Source organism: Zalophus californianus, chromosome 12 (assembly GCF_009762305.2).
Source record: "Zalophus californianus isolate mZalCal1 chromosome 12, mZalCal1.pri.v2, whole genome shotgun sequence".
Classification (NCBI taxonomy): Eukaryota; Metazoa; Chordata; class Mammalia; order Carnivora; family Otariidae; genus Zalophus; species Zalophus californianus.
In genome coordinates this window covers 83,022,978-83,037,229 of record NC_045606.1, presented here as the reverse complement: position 1 = coordinate 83,037,229, position 14,252 = coordinate 83,022,978, and the positions used below count along the sequence as shown (strand labels likewise).

Here is a 14,252-nt window from a genome sequence, read left to right as displayed (position 1 = left end):
GCTGATGAGGGTAGTGGGCAGGATTACTGGGCTGCAGCAGCTCAAGGAACAGCGACCAGGGTATGGGAGGGGTCACCTAGGTGGATATTGAAATCACCAACAAAACTCATCCTTGGAAAGAGTGATGGTGATCCAGGAGCTTACTTTTTAGCCCTCCAACCCTTTCAATTACTCCAGTGAAAGAAAAGACCCTCATAGGATATCTTAAATTAGAGCAAGACCTCTAAAAAAGCTTTCCAATTGGAAAGTTGGTTGAAATGCTCATAGTCTATTTTTTACTAAATGTGAAATATTGTGCATTTTAAACAAAGTGGCCGGTCCACAGGCCATGTGACAGACATTCCTTGGTGACTCCCTTGATCTATAATTTGCAAACCTCTGATTTTACTTTTACTTTGAGCCTGGAGCCTCTGACTTACCTATGTTTTGAGGTTATACCTCCTTTCTGTGGAATCGCTGGTTTCACAAGCACTAACAAGGTATGACAACATTTAAAGGGCGTGTCATACGCAAAGGAAATTGAGCCAGTGTCCATAGGACTGAGACAGCAGCCAACTGAAGAAGTTGGACCACTGAGAAAGTCCCCCTCCCTCACACACCTTGTCCTAACACTGCCTCCTGCAGGAACCTTTCTGCAGCCTCAAACCCAAACCTTCATTTGAAATACCAGGGCCAGGCTAGCAAGTCCAAGTTAGGGAACGTGCTAAGGAAGAAGGCACAAAGCTTGAATCAAAAGAGGAACTAACAACAACAACAACAAACTGGGGGGAGAAATGAAACTTCAGGAGAGGCCCTTGGCTGGAATTAGTTTTTAGCCCCTCATAGTTATCCAGAATAATTGGCACAGAGAAGAAAACACATTTGTTTGGGTATATGGCCTTACTTTCAAGTTTTAAATTAGATAAATAGAAGCTTCGTGAGGCATCTCTCAGTGGTGTATTTCTTCTCTTGTCCTTTTCAGCTTCTCATTCAGGTCCCTTCTGTTTTCTTACCACCTCTCTGTAAGATCCCCCTTCTTCTCTGACTTTCTCCCTCCACCTGCTCTTCACCGCCATTTTGTTCTCGTCCCCCTCTCCTCCGGTCCTGCTTCCCTTTCCTTCCTTCTCTCCATCTCTTGTCCGTGGCCCTTCTGAGAGCACATCTTCTTGTGCCTGCCCTGGTGGTGGTTAACGGAGGCAAGGTGTGATGGGTAGTGGCACGGATCCGGAGTTACGTACTGGCATGATGCTGGAATAATGCTCTTACCCGGAGCCATGCTCCCAGGTGGTTCTCCAAGGAAAGGCTATGCTATCAGCATGAGATGAGTCTAGTTTTTCCTTAGTTGTAGCTTTCTTCTCCCCTACATCCAGACAGAGTCCCTCAGAAAGCTGCATGCTGCAGAGTGGCGTTGGCGAGGGCTGCATAGATTCTCCCCAGTGCGAAAAGGTAGTTTAAATAGAATTTCCTGTTAACATAGGAGAGAAGAATGTCCAATAAGATACAGCTTGCCTGAAAAGCTCTTCTGTGGACACATAGATACTTAAGGTAATTTTTTAATTGTCAACTATTAATAATAGGTATCTTATCAGAGTTAGTGGTTTATTAATATTATTTGACTTGAGAAAACACAAACCACTCCTACCTTCTTTAGGGATCTCTTTCTGGTCAGGCAGAGGCACATAGGAAGTACTTAATGCGTATTTGCTAAATGAATATATGGATGGGTGGATGAGCCTGTGGCACATGGAAAGATAAGGGCTGGGCTCCAGAGAAGTATCATCCCCACCAGACCCTTTCTGGCCTAGTTCCTTCTCACTCTCTGCGGCATAAGATTGGGGCTCCCCAAGAGCTCTAGAAAGGAAAAGGGAGAGCCAGCTTCCCACTCCCTCAAAGGAAGAGTCCAGAGGGCTGAGGAGGCAGTCCCTCCCACACAGCAGGGAGGAAGCAGGTCTAGGCACAACAGTGTTGTCCGGGTCTCTATCCCTTCAGGGCCCCTGGCAAGAGGTCCTAGGAGCCTCTAGGGGCTCTGGAGCTGCCACATTTAGGGTTTCACCCAACCCAGTTGGAGGTAGAGAAGAACAGAGCAGGAACAAAGAGAATCGAGGTGGCTTTGGCTGGCACCCCCCATTCCCACTCACAGCCTCCTGGAATTACCCCCAGGCCCCTAGGACCTGAACCCAGGCCTGAGATGGAACTCCAGGGCTGTCCCATGAAGGTGATCAGATTATTCCCATCACAGTACCTATATGAGTGGGGCCAGCTGTGGCCCCGTGGAGGCTGCCAGGGTGCTGAGGAGTGAAAGGGGCTGTGGCCCAGAGGGGTTCTCTCTTTCCCACTCTCCATAAGTGAGCGAATCTCTCCAACTGAGGTCGCGGGTGCAAGGGATGCCGTCTTCACTGTGAGTATCTTTCTCTACGTCAGAAAGGGAATGCATTCGTTTGTAACTTTAATTCACAGAGCAGTCTCACAGGTTATGGCCAACACTTGTGGGGTGCTTTCTATGAGCCAGGCACGGTTCCAAACAATCACACGCCTTAATGCTCTTTTAATTCTCACAAGGAGCCCGAGAGGTCAGCGCTGCTGTGGTCCCCATTTTACTAGGATTCTGAGGCCCAGCGAGGTTAAGTCACTTACCTGTGGTCACATAATGAGGAGTCAGAGCCAGAATTCAAAGCCAGGCAGTTAGGCAATAGAGCCCATGTTTTAACTATTATATCCTTTGAACAAGGCAGTGCCAGTAAAAGGAGGGAACTAACATGGCTTGGAGAGGATCACTGAATGAATTTCCCGAAGAGATTCAGCTAGCTGAACTGGCAATGGCCGTGAACCCAGATGGTCTTAAGCCAGAGCCTGTTCTTAGTCCACTTGGCTTCAGCTACTCAAAGGGTGGCTTGCAGCCCAACAGCTTTGGCATCACCTGGGAGCGTGTTAGAAATGCACAATCTTGGGTCCATCCAGACCTACTGACTCAAAATCTGCATTTTAACAAGATCCCCGGGGGACTGCTTGCACATTATAGTTTGGGAAGCACTGCAGTAGGGCCACACTACCCACTGATGGGGGAGTTGAAAGGTTCAGCCACACAGGTAAGCCTTGGGACCCTGGTTTTTCCCAATGTAGCTCTTTCTTTTCAACCAGAAGTTCCCAGAGGCTGGGGTATAACTGTCCTTCCAAACTCAACGGGTACACTATCTGGACCAAAGAGGAAAAAGGGGTTCCTTCAGGTACAAGGAGAGTGAAGGGTCCTGAGAACATCCTAGGACAATTCACTGAAATCAGCCTCAAGACAGCTTGGGCGTGGTAGTTGTCAGGACACCACATACCTTGTGACTCTGAAATTCCGGCTGTTCTCTCAAGTCCTAGAAGTAAATGTGACTTATTCTCTCTGTCTGTCTTCTTCAACCATAATCTCATGGGGTATGTTTTGAGTGTGTATGTGATTGAATGTATGTGTGAAAACACTAACGCATCATCATTGTATTATCAGTCACATGACATGAGAACACATTCTCAGGCTTGGGAAAACGTGGGCCAGCGTCAGCTCTACTCACCATTTAGAACAGGGGCTGAATGACCTGGCAGCCTCCAGGCTGAATTTGGCCTGCAGATATGTTTTGTTTGCCCGCTAAGTGTCAGCCTAGACTGTGTTTTAGTGTTTATGGGGCAGGGGGTAGGTCACATAAAAATCCAGATTTGCAGCTTTTGTTGAGAAATCAGAGTATCTGGCAATACAGGCCTGCGTTCCAGCATAGTCACAATTGAAGGCTTCAGGGCGCCTGGGTGGCTCAGTTGGTTAAGCGACTGCCTTCGGCTCAGGTCATGATCCTGGAGTCCTGGGATCGAGTCCCACATCGGGCTCCCTGCTCAGCAGGGTGTCTGCTTCTCCCTTGGACCCTCCCCCCTCTCATGCTCTCTCTCTCTATCTCATTCTCTCTCTCAAATAAATAAATAAATAAAATCTTTAAAAACAAAACAAAACAATTGAAGGCTTCATGGAAACCTTCACTTTCTCATTGCCACCATCTCCACCACCTCCCACTGCCTCCTCAGTGCTGAAACCAAGTGTCAGCCTAGCTGGTGTTTAACTTACAATGGAGTTGAGAGAAAAGTCAACCCTTTGTTCCATGACACCTAGACTCTCTACCCATTCATACCACCTGCAGACGTTTGGGTTGGAATCCCTGGTTTGGATGAAAGTCGAGAGCTTCTCTGGGATCTACACATTCCTCTAAATTCCTAAATATAACACGATATTCTGGTTGCCTCCTGAACCAATTTGGAGGAATAATTTATTAGTGGTGTGGCGCACAGATATTTCCTGAACTCCCATTGGGTTCCTAGCCCTGTGCTTGCCACTGCAGATAATTCAGAGGCATGAAAAGAATGAGTATTGGTTGAAGAAATAAGACTTAAGCCTAGGAAACAAGTAGGGAATAAGGTCAGAGAAGTGAGACCAAGGATAGGTAGGATTGAGGGTGGGGCATCAGGGGGAAGGGAGCAGATGGAATGAATAAGGCACAGGGAAGGATAGCGAATACTAGACTAGAGCAGATTTGGGCTGGAGAAGATAAGGCACGGGGCGTCTGTCTGAGGGGGAGAAAGTGTTCGGGTGAGATGGGGAAGAGAGGGAAGTTTCTGCAGGGTCATGCGTGCCAAAATGAGTGGATCTGGGGTAAAGTAGAACCTGGCAATAAGTAAGGAACCGGTTGCTCTTTCCAAAATGTGTCTTGCTCTTTTCACCCAGACTCTGCCTCTTTTTAGAATGCCTTGCCTTCTCTGCTTCAGTCAGCCCCGCCTGCACTCATCGTCTATGCCTCAGCTCAGACCCCGGGCCTTCCCAAACAGCCTTCTGGGGGGAGTGAGGGACCCCTGTCTCTACGCTCCTGAGGTACCCCAGGCATGAGTTCTGAATGTTGCCTAGAAAGAGAGCTTTTGGGATTTCAGAATCTACCCATCTGACTCCCCCAAATTAGAAACCCTTTCACAGGGGTACTGTGTCCTTCTTCATTGTGACTCCAAAGCCTTCAACAGTGTTGGGCACTTACCAAGTGCCCACCGCATGTTTTGGAAAGAGTAAATGAATGAATAAACTAGAGAAGATTACTGTACAGGCCAGGCATGCGATGATAAGGTGGTTAGCGTAGAATCTGCAGGAGTAGAACTGAAGGGAAGAATATAAGAAACATTTCAAAGAAAGAAATCGGTAAGACTTGCTGCCAAATTGAGTTTGGTGGCCAAAGAGCCTAGAGGAACTCAAACTAAGATAAGGAAGGACAACAGAGATCCAGGAAAGCTGGGATGGGGAGCTGGTGGGGGGACTTATTCCTACATCTGTGGAGCAGAAAGTTCTCCGAGACATGGGTGCCCTGTGCCCTCCATTACCTGAGCTGTCCCTTTTGGTCTGTGTCTTTTTGCTGCTCCTGGAACTCCAGCCATTTCAGGATCAAGGAAATGAAGGTCAAAAGGAAGAGAACAGAGCATGAAATTCTCATTTCAAATCTTATTTCCAGTTATATTTTTCTTCATGCAAAAGCTTTAGAGGCAGATATAAATATGAAAAAGGCCAGCTGTGGCGACACTGGGTGGGTGTGCTGCATAATAAAGTACCAGAAAAAAACCAGGGAAGGGGAAGGGGGGAGGGGGCGGGGGGCAGGGAGCGGGGTGGGGAGCTGAGCCCATGCTGCTGCTTTTGCTGAGGAAGAGTGGGTGCGACTCCATCTGTTTGGTCCTTTGTCTCAGCCTTTTATTTTATTTGCTGTAAGTTGCTTGTTGTTGCCAATGTGCAAAAACTGATATAATTGCAACGAGACTAGAACCTGCCTGAATGAGGAGAGAAACCATCACTCAGGGCTTCGTTCGGGGAAATTAAAGAGAAGAAACCCAATGTCTGTCCAAAGCAATTACTGAGAGAACAGTGAAGCAAAAATTCATTTTCCCCTATTTCTCACAGCCCTCCGATCCATCTGGGACATGACAGCCCAGATTAGGTTGCCCCAGCTTACCGGCTGGCCTCTTCACACCTAGGCTCCCTCCCTTCAAATCAACTAAGGCTCCCACTTCACTAAGGTCTTAATAATTCATGCCCAAGGCTTCCCAGGCCCTGGCTCGGCCCTGCCCACTTCTACTTCCATCCTTCCACCACCACCATTTCCCCACTGGCCTTCCCTCCCTTTTTCTAAACTCACCAAGTCTCTTCCTCAGGATGAAGCCTCATTTGATCCCTCAACCTCTACAGCTTTCTTCACCCTTCACCTGGTTAGAGCCTATTCTTCTGGTCTTAGTCTCCTCTGACCTTCCAGAAATATTAAAAGCTTGCCTGTGCCAGAGATTGCCAACAGGCCCCCAGTCTCCTTCTTCTCTCCTTCCTTGGGGGCAGAGCATCTAATTTTGTGTGAGGCACATGGCTGTGCACAATGATGAGTGCATTTCCCAGCTCCCTTGGAGCTGGGGGTGGCCAGGTGACTGAATGGTGGCCATGAATATAAACAGAAGCTAGCCTTCAAACAGTAATAAAAAAAGAAAAATCCGTGATTTCAGATTTTGAGATGGTCAACAAGTTGCTTCAGTATATCTTGCTCTATTAGAGTCCAGGGGTCTCCAGCCCAGTAATATTGACATCTTACCCAGAAATTACTTAACTATACTCTGTAGTTAAGTCTCTGATATGTATACAAAGTGACAACCTCCCGTGTAAATTCTTAGGCCATGGGCAACTAACAAGTCTTTTTCTTGCAGTGAATACTTTTCTATTTCCAGCCCACCCTGGAGTTAATAATACGAGTTGATATTTATTGAGGATTTCCTTACGTCTGCCTTCCTAAATCTGCTGAGAAGCATGCCAAGTACTGGTGTGTATGAGCTCATCTAATCTTACAAGATCTGGATGAGGTTGGCACTACCATCATTTCCATTTTGCAGATCTGAACACTTAGGGCCAGAAAACTAAAGCAATGTGCCTGAAGGCTCACAGTCAGGCAGTGACTTGGGCCCAGGGCTGTGCGGGCTTGCCCCCTCCAACTCTGCTGACTTACTACCAACACTGGGGAAAAGCCTTTCTTTCTTTTTTTCTTCTTCTTCTTCCGTTTTTTTGGTTCTGTCTCTGCATTGCTGGTCCCTATTGTGACAAAAACCTTCTTCTTTCTAACACCTGGTTTTTCTCTTCTGGTGACATTTACTAACTTATTTCTGTCCTCCCTTTCCTTTTAAACCACAAATCAAGATTGCCAGGACCCCGATTCCCACATTACCTTTGTGCTCTGGTCATGGTGCCCTGCGGTCTAGGTGCTCTCAATGCCTTGTCAACCCTAAGGCACCTGCACATACAAGGACATTTCCTCAGGCATGGAGAAGAGAGGCCTGTACAATGGAGCTTTCCAGAATGGATTATACATTTAGAAAGCAACCGCAGAAGCTCCCTGAAGTCCAAGCAGAGGCCAGGTGAATGGGTAAATGAACTCAATGAGTAGACAATGTTTTAGTTATTTCTCCGTAAGAACTAGGAACAGGATTAGAAATTAGGTTTTCCTTTCCCACCTGTGCTACTATCTTATCCTTATTATTGAAGAGTTACTTCTTATTTTGTACATCATTCCTCTGGAGTCAAGCCCACCATGCTTGCTTTGTGGGGGAGACTAAGGCAAAGAGAACTGGTGAAAGATTACTCTGAGTCGAGGATAAAACCTGGATCCTGAGTGGTAGCAAGCATTTCCTGCTCCTCCTTCTGCTCCTTTTCCAAGTGACTTGGTTTCTAGATCTTACAGCCCAGGCCATCTGGGCTGCAGCAGGGGCGTCAGGCTGGCCTGATTTAAGGCATGTACCTGAACTCATTGTGCTGGTGCAGGTCGGCAAAAATCTGAGAGAGCGCCTCACTCTCCCCCTTGGCCATCAGCTGCATGAGGCTCTCGCTGGGCTGGGAGGCTTGGGGTTTCTTCTCTACCGACTAGATGGAGGGAAAAAGCAAAGCCAGGTGGTTAAGGCCTTAGGGTCTCTGCATTTTCCTAATCACGGTCCAGACCTGAAAGTGTTGGAACTCGAGCTGTTCCTCTGGGCTGATGGGTCAGCTGCTCGGAGAGGCCATTCTGAGGCCATCTCTGATTATACCACCTGTATTGTTATAAATATCCTTTAGCGCCTTAAAGATAATACTGTCATTGAAAACTTTAGACACAATTTAGTAGATAATCTACTCATATTAATGTACCTTCATACGTTCCTGAATAGCCTATTCCTATAAACTTTAATAAAGCTTCTGCTACTTGGTTTTATATTTCAGGGTAGGGGGATCAAATATCTGCTGTAGGAATTTAATAGATGCTTAAAAAAATAATTTCTCTGGGCACCTGGGTGGCTCAGTCGGTTAAGCGCCTACCTTCAGCTCAGGTCATGATCCCGGGATCCTGGGATCAAGCCCCATTTCGGGCTCCCTCCTCCGTGGGGAGTCGGCTCCCTCTCCCTCTGCCCCTTATGCTGGAGCTCTCTCTCTCTCTCAAATAAGTAAATAATATCTTAGAAAAAATTAATCTCTCTAAGAAAAATCCTTTGTTGAGCTGCTTTTCACACTTGGGTAGAATTGCTTTCTTTCCTGTTGCCTGTGATACCCCCATAGGTACTCCAGCCGTGCATGCTGCTCATAGTCATTCATTCATTCATTCATTCATTCATTCTGTATTGAATGTCAGCTATGTACCAGGCACTAGGGATATAACAGCTCAGAAGATGGGGAACCTGTTGCCTCCATGCAGTTTACGTTGCAGCTCAGATTGGTCTGATGTCACACCTTAAGACCTCGGGCAAAAATGCCCAGGTGAATTCTATCAAATATTTAATGGTCATACCAATTCTTCAAAAACTCAGAAAACAGAGGAGGAAAGAACACTTCCCAAATCAGTCAATGAGGCTAGTACTACTCCAAGACCAAAGCCAGGGTGTCACAAAGATTTCTGAAGAAAACTACAGACCAATATTGCTAATGAACATAGATGCAAAAATCTTTAACAAAATACCAACAAACTGAATCCAGGAACATATAGAAAGGATTATATATACCATGACCAGGTGGAATTTTTATTGCAGAAACACAAGGTTGGTGAGGATATGGAGAAACTGAAACCCTCATGCATTGCTGATGGGAAGGTAAAATGGTACAGCCACTTTGGAAGATAGTTTGTCAGTTTCTTTAAAAGTTAAATCTAGGGGCGCCTGGGTGGTTCAGTTGGTTAAGCACCTGCCTTCGGCTCAGGTCATGATCCCGGGGTCCTGGGATCGAGCCCCGTGTTGGGCTCCCTGCTCGGCAGAGAGCCTGCTTCTCCCACTCCCTCTGCCTGCCGCTCCCCCTGCTTGTGTGCTCTCTCTCTGTCAAATAAATAAATAAAACCTTTAAAAAAATTTTTTTTAAAAATCAAAGTTAAATCGAAACTTATTCTATGACCCAGCTATTACATTCCTTGGAATCTACCCAAGACAAATGAAACATACAGCTATGCAAAAACTTGTACACAAATGTTCATATCAGCATTATTCAGGATAGTCAAAAACTGGAGACAATCCAAATGTCCAACTGGTGGATGGACCAACAAAATGTGGTATATCTATATGATGGAATGCTATTCAGCAATGAAAAGGAATACGGATAGTCTGTGACTCTGCCACAGAGTTGGCCTCATGCTACAATATAGATGAGACTGAAAAACATCATGCTAAGGGAAAGAAGCCAGGCATAAAGACTTTATGTTGTAGGATTTCATTTATATGAAATGTCTAAGAAATATGAATTTATAGAGACTGAACACAGGTCAAAGGATGCCTAAGGCAGGAAATAGGGACATTTGAATGACTGCAACTGGGCACAAGGGAATTTTTAGGGCGATGGAAGTTTTCTAAAACTGGATGGCAATAATGGTTGCCCAACTCTACAGAGTTACGGAGAATCTTGAGCTGTACACTTGACAGGGCTGGGTTTTATGGTTGTAAATTATACCTCAATAAAGCTGATGAGCAAAGGCCTAAGGCAGGGATCACCTTCACAGGGTGCTCACATACCAGCTCACCTAAACTCCACAGTTCAGCTCTGGCCTTTGCTGGAGGTGGCAATGGTGCCCACTTACGTTAGAGTCTCCCGAGGGGCTGCAGCTGTTCTTGGGTACCAGACAGTGAGTGACAAGAATCCTAGGGTCCTTGGTGGTGATGGACAGGCCCTTATGCAGAATTTGAACCAGTCGGATCCAGAAGTGGAAGACAGTCCTAGGATGGTCAGGGTGGAGCCTTAGGTAGTAGATCTTCTCAGTGACTGTCCTCAAACGCAGGATGCGTTGAAGCCGGTCACAGACCTGGAACTCCACAAACTTCAATGGGAGGATCCTGAAGCCACAAGGGAAGAGACACCATGGCAACCCTATGGCTTCTGATCCAACCCTGACTTCATTAAAATGAGAAGTGTCTCCTACAGGACTGAGGTTTTTGGGAGTAGGAGAGAGAATGTTTAGCACCGTGGTGCTCCAACTTTGGGGAGACCAGATTTCCCTGGGGCGCTTGTTTAAAATGCAGACACCTGACGCTATCCCCTACAACTCAGACTCGGTAGGTCTGGGGTGTTGCCCTGAAATCTGCCATGATTCTCATGCTGGGGTTCCCTGGGATCCTGCTTGAGAGAGAGAGCCCTGGAATAAGGAGGCTGCGGTCATAGGGGTTTTCAGTTTCCTTCTTGATCATATAAAGGGAACTGCCCTTCTCTGCCACAGAGTGGCATTGTCCAGCTTGTCTGTTCATTGACCCCAATGCTTTCACTACTTTTCCCAAAGGGGCTAGAGTTCAAGGAACTGGGCTGTACTTTCTATAGGTACACCCAGAACATAAAGGTGAGGTGGACATAAAGCAGCTGACATGGAGAAATGAAGGGTTTGCCTGGACTTCTGGGAATCTCTAGAGATTCTTGAGATATCCTACAGATTACTTGAAGCTATTCAAACATCAGAAAGGGCTGTTTCATCCCAGAGGAGTCTGAGGTCCCTGTATGTTACAGTTCTAAGTGAGAATTGGTTCCGCTCATTTTACCAGCAGGAAAACTGAGATGAGGCAAATAGCTTGAGACTCAAAACTTATTTGAGTCATTTGGATACCAAAGACTAGAGTCTGTGTCTCCCAATCAGTGCTCCGCTGGCTGGACCTCACTGCTTCCTTGCCCCTCAGCCCGAGGCAGGGAGATTTGCTATGGATTCAGTGGGGGTGAGAGCAACAGGAAGGAAAGAAGTCATGTTGACTGGCTTCTCATTGCTGACCGCGTAACACTTCCCTTTGCCCCCCTCCCCCAAGCTTGGCCTAATGCTTCCAGTGCACCCTCTGTCTCGGGCTACTGTTGTCTACAATAATAATGTCACTGCCAGTGACTTCTCTGTTTCTCCCTACTTTGAGTTGAGTCACAAAGCAGCCTCTACTTTGGGTCCACCCCTCACCCTACTCGTCCTCTGTTCCCATCTGTATTGCTTACCTCTTCAGCTTGATGTTTGGGGCCATAGATGGTCTGTTCCATGTCTGGCTCTGTCCCTGGTGCCATTTGACATTAGCCATGAGGAGGATATTGGGAAGGGGCAGGCAGGGCACGGAGGAGGTTACCCCAAGGGCCATGGTGTTGGAGGCCTTGTAGATGTCTATCCAGTCCCTGCCCTTTCTGACCTGCAAAGCAGCCCCATGGGCACAGCCTGAGCATTTGGCAGAAGCAGCAGTGTATTCTAGCTGAGGGGTCTCTCAACCTTAGCCCTATTCATATTGGGGGCTGGCTAATTCTTTGTTTGGGGGAAGGGGGGTCTGCAGGATGCTTAGTAGCAGCCTCCGTCTCTAGGCCACTAGACGCTAGTAGCAATCCCTCCCCCCCGCCCAAGTTGGGACCATCAAAAATATCTCCAGAGGTTGCCAAATGCCCCCTGGCAGTAGCGAGCAAAATCAATGCTTGTTGAGAACCACTGTTTAAACCTATATTGGTGGGGCGCCTGGGTGGCTCAGTCGTTAAGCGTCTGCCTTCAGCTTAGGTCATGATCCCAGGGTCCTGGGATCGAGCCCTGCATCGAGCCCCTCATTGAGCCCCTCAGTGAGCCCCGCATCGGGCTCTTTGCTCCGCGGGAAGCCTGCTTCCCTCTTCCATTCCCTCTGCTTGTGTTCCTGCTCTCACTGTCTCTCTCTGTCAAATAAATAAATAAATAAATAAATAAATAAATAAATAAATAAAATCTTTAAACCTATGTTGGTTAAGCAACTGTAAGAGAGTATTTACACTACCTCCTATCAACAGTCACCCACAAGAACCATAGCCCAGGAGTTCCCAGACCTGTGTCATATTTCTGTGACTCTTCCCCACACTGTTTCCTGGCTTTTCTTTGAAAAATTTGTCCTTAGGCCATTCTTTGAGGGGCCCTATTATCTCCTGCACTTTCCCTGAACTGTGAGGTCCTTTGCAGCTCCCAAGCTGTTTATTCTGGGTTCCACCTGGCCTGAGGAAAGGAAGGGCAGGCAAGGAAACAAAAATGCACAGAGGGGCCCCAGCGTGGCGCAGTCGGTTAAGTGGCTGACTCTGCATTTCGGCTGAGGTCTAGATCTTGGGGTCCTGGGATGGGCCCCCAAATCCCCCGTCGTGGGATCTGTGCTCAGCGGAGAGTCTGCTTGAGATTCCTGCTCTCTCCCTCTCCCTCTGCCCTCCCTCTGCGCAGTGCACTCACATGCACTCTCTCTCTCAAATAAATAAATGTCTTTTTTAAAAAAATGCCCCGAGTGCCCGTTGTACTTGGGCCTTTGCTTCCTGTGTTTGCATGGAACAACCAGGTTGGTCCAACCCCTTTTATAACAGAGGAAACTGGGATTCGGGGCACGCAGGGCACTTGCACAGCGACACCTCAAGAAAGCAGAGACTCTGAGCCCTGGTCCCTCTCGGGGGCCCAGCTCCTGTTCTTTCACCAATCGGCATTTCTGTTACAAACCCTCCAAGGGCAGCTCATTTCACTGCCTCTTTGTTCACCTCTTTGGACTGACAGCCTGGAGAAGGAAGCACGTGGAGGGATTCGGACACCAAGTCCTCTACTCAGAGCAGAGAACTCCTGTCCTCTGTCCCCACGAGGACAAGTGTCTGCAGAAGAAGCCCTGTCTGGGGCTCTGCAAGGTCAGGGTCAGATGCATTCCAGGCCCACTGACTTCTCCTTGCCCCAGTTCTCACTCCACTCCAGTCCCTGGGACAGACTCTCCCGGTCACATCTTGGGAACAGGTTGAGAAGAATCAAGGAGTGCCATTCTGAGCGACCCAAGAGTACCTGGACAAAGTTGCTTTCAAACACCACTGAGTCAGGAAATAGGTTGAATTCTGGAGAATGAAGAATCTGGCAGAGCAGTCCCTCCTCCACACCCAGGCCCACTCCAGGGTTTGGCTCCCCATCCACAGGCAAGAGGCCCCTGACTTCTTCCCAGGCATTCAGGGAAGGGAAGGTTGGAAAAGATCTTGTGACTTTTACTGTCTTCTTTGATTTCCACCGAGTCTTTCTCTGTGGAACTGATGACAACATTTCCGCACATGCTCAGGGGCCTGCTGCAAGTTTGCCCTGGTATCTCTCTCTTCCCTCCTGGCCCTGGGCAGCTAGCCAAGGCCTGGGACCGCCAATCAGCTCACAATGATGAATGGATGACATCATGAAAAAAACCAGGGCAGGCCCGCAGGAAAGGGAAATGCAGAGGAGCCTCCCTTTGCCTCCAGGGGGCTTGTTTCGGCCCTGATATTCCCCAGCCCCTGTCCGGAACCCGGGGACATAGGGCCCCCAGAGCTTGCTGGGAAAGGGGTTGAGCCAGGCAGGAAGCAAGGAAGGTAGGCTGCTGGGAGGCTATTTTCTTCCCGGCCTTTCAACCCTCCCTTACTCTTAATGCAACCTACCCCAAGCAGTTTTAAGTGCTGTTGTCTATTTAAAACCCAGCCTTTCCGAGCTGTGCACGAGGCGGGAACACACATATCCTTGTTTATCCGCAGGAGCCTTTTCCGTTTTGGAAGGAATTGCTGGGCCCTGCTCCATGCTCTGCTACGCCTGGGTGGTTACTTCTGCGGGCCTATTTCCCTTAGGAGGTCAAACTGAAGAAGGAGTCCAAGTAATTAGTTTTTTACCCAGAGGCTGGCTCTGTGAGGGTGCCCAGCTGAGAAGACTAGAACTGCGACAGGGCAGTTCTGCTAGATCAACAAGACGTTCCCCCTCTCGGAGAGTGACAGCATGCTCATCCTGGAGTCAGAAGAAGCAAGAGCCCAAATCCTGCAG

At 47.9% G+C, this 14,252-nt stretch overlaps 1 protein-coding gene across 5 annotated transcripts; it reads right to left on the bottom strand.

Annotated features, from left to right (window-relative positions):
- Window positions 1–778: 778 nt before the first annotated feature.
- FAM71F1 (family with sequence similarity 71 member F1) lies at window positions 779–13,553 on the bottom strand. Of its 5 annotated transcripts, none has more exons than XM_027574245.1 (7): window positions 13,269–13,553; window positions 11,462–11,646; window positions 10,083–10,335; window positions 7,797–7,918; window positions 5,362–5,405; window positions 2,222–2,391; window positions 779–1,444 (listed from the first exon to the last, which is right to left on the bottom strand). In XM_027574245.1, the coding sequence occupies exons 1-6, from the start codon at window positions 13,515–13,517 to the stop codon at window positions 2,222–2,224; spliced, it is 1,023 nt and encodes a 340-aa protein (XP_027430046.1). In that variant the 5' UTR covers window positions 13,518–13,553; the 3' UTR covers window positions 779–1,444. The 5 variants fall into 5 exon arrangements, with proteins under 5 accessions (XP_027430046.1, XP_027430047.1, XP_027430049.1 ...); XM_027574246.1 differs by having other exon boundaries at window positions 5,362–5,399; XM_027574248.1 differs by lacking the exon at window positions 779–1,444 and having other exon boundaries at window positions 2,241–2,389.
- Window positions 13,554–14,252: the final 699 nt, after the last annotated feature.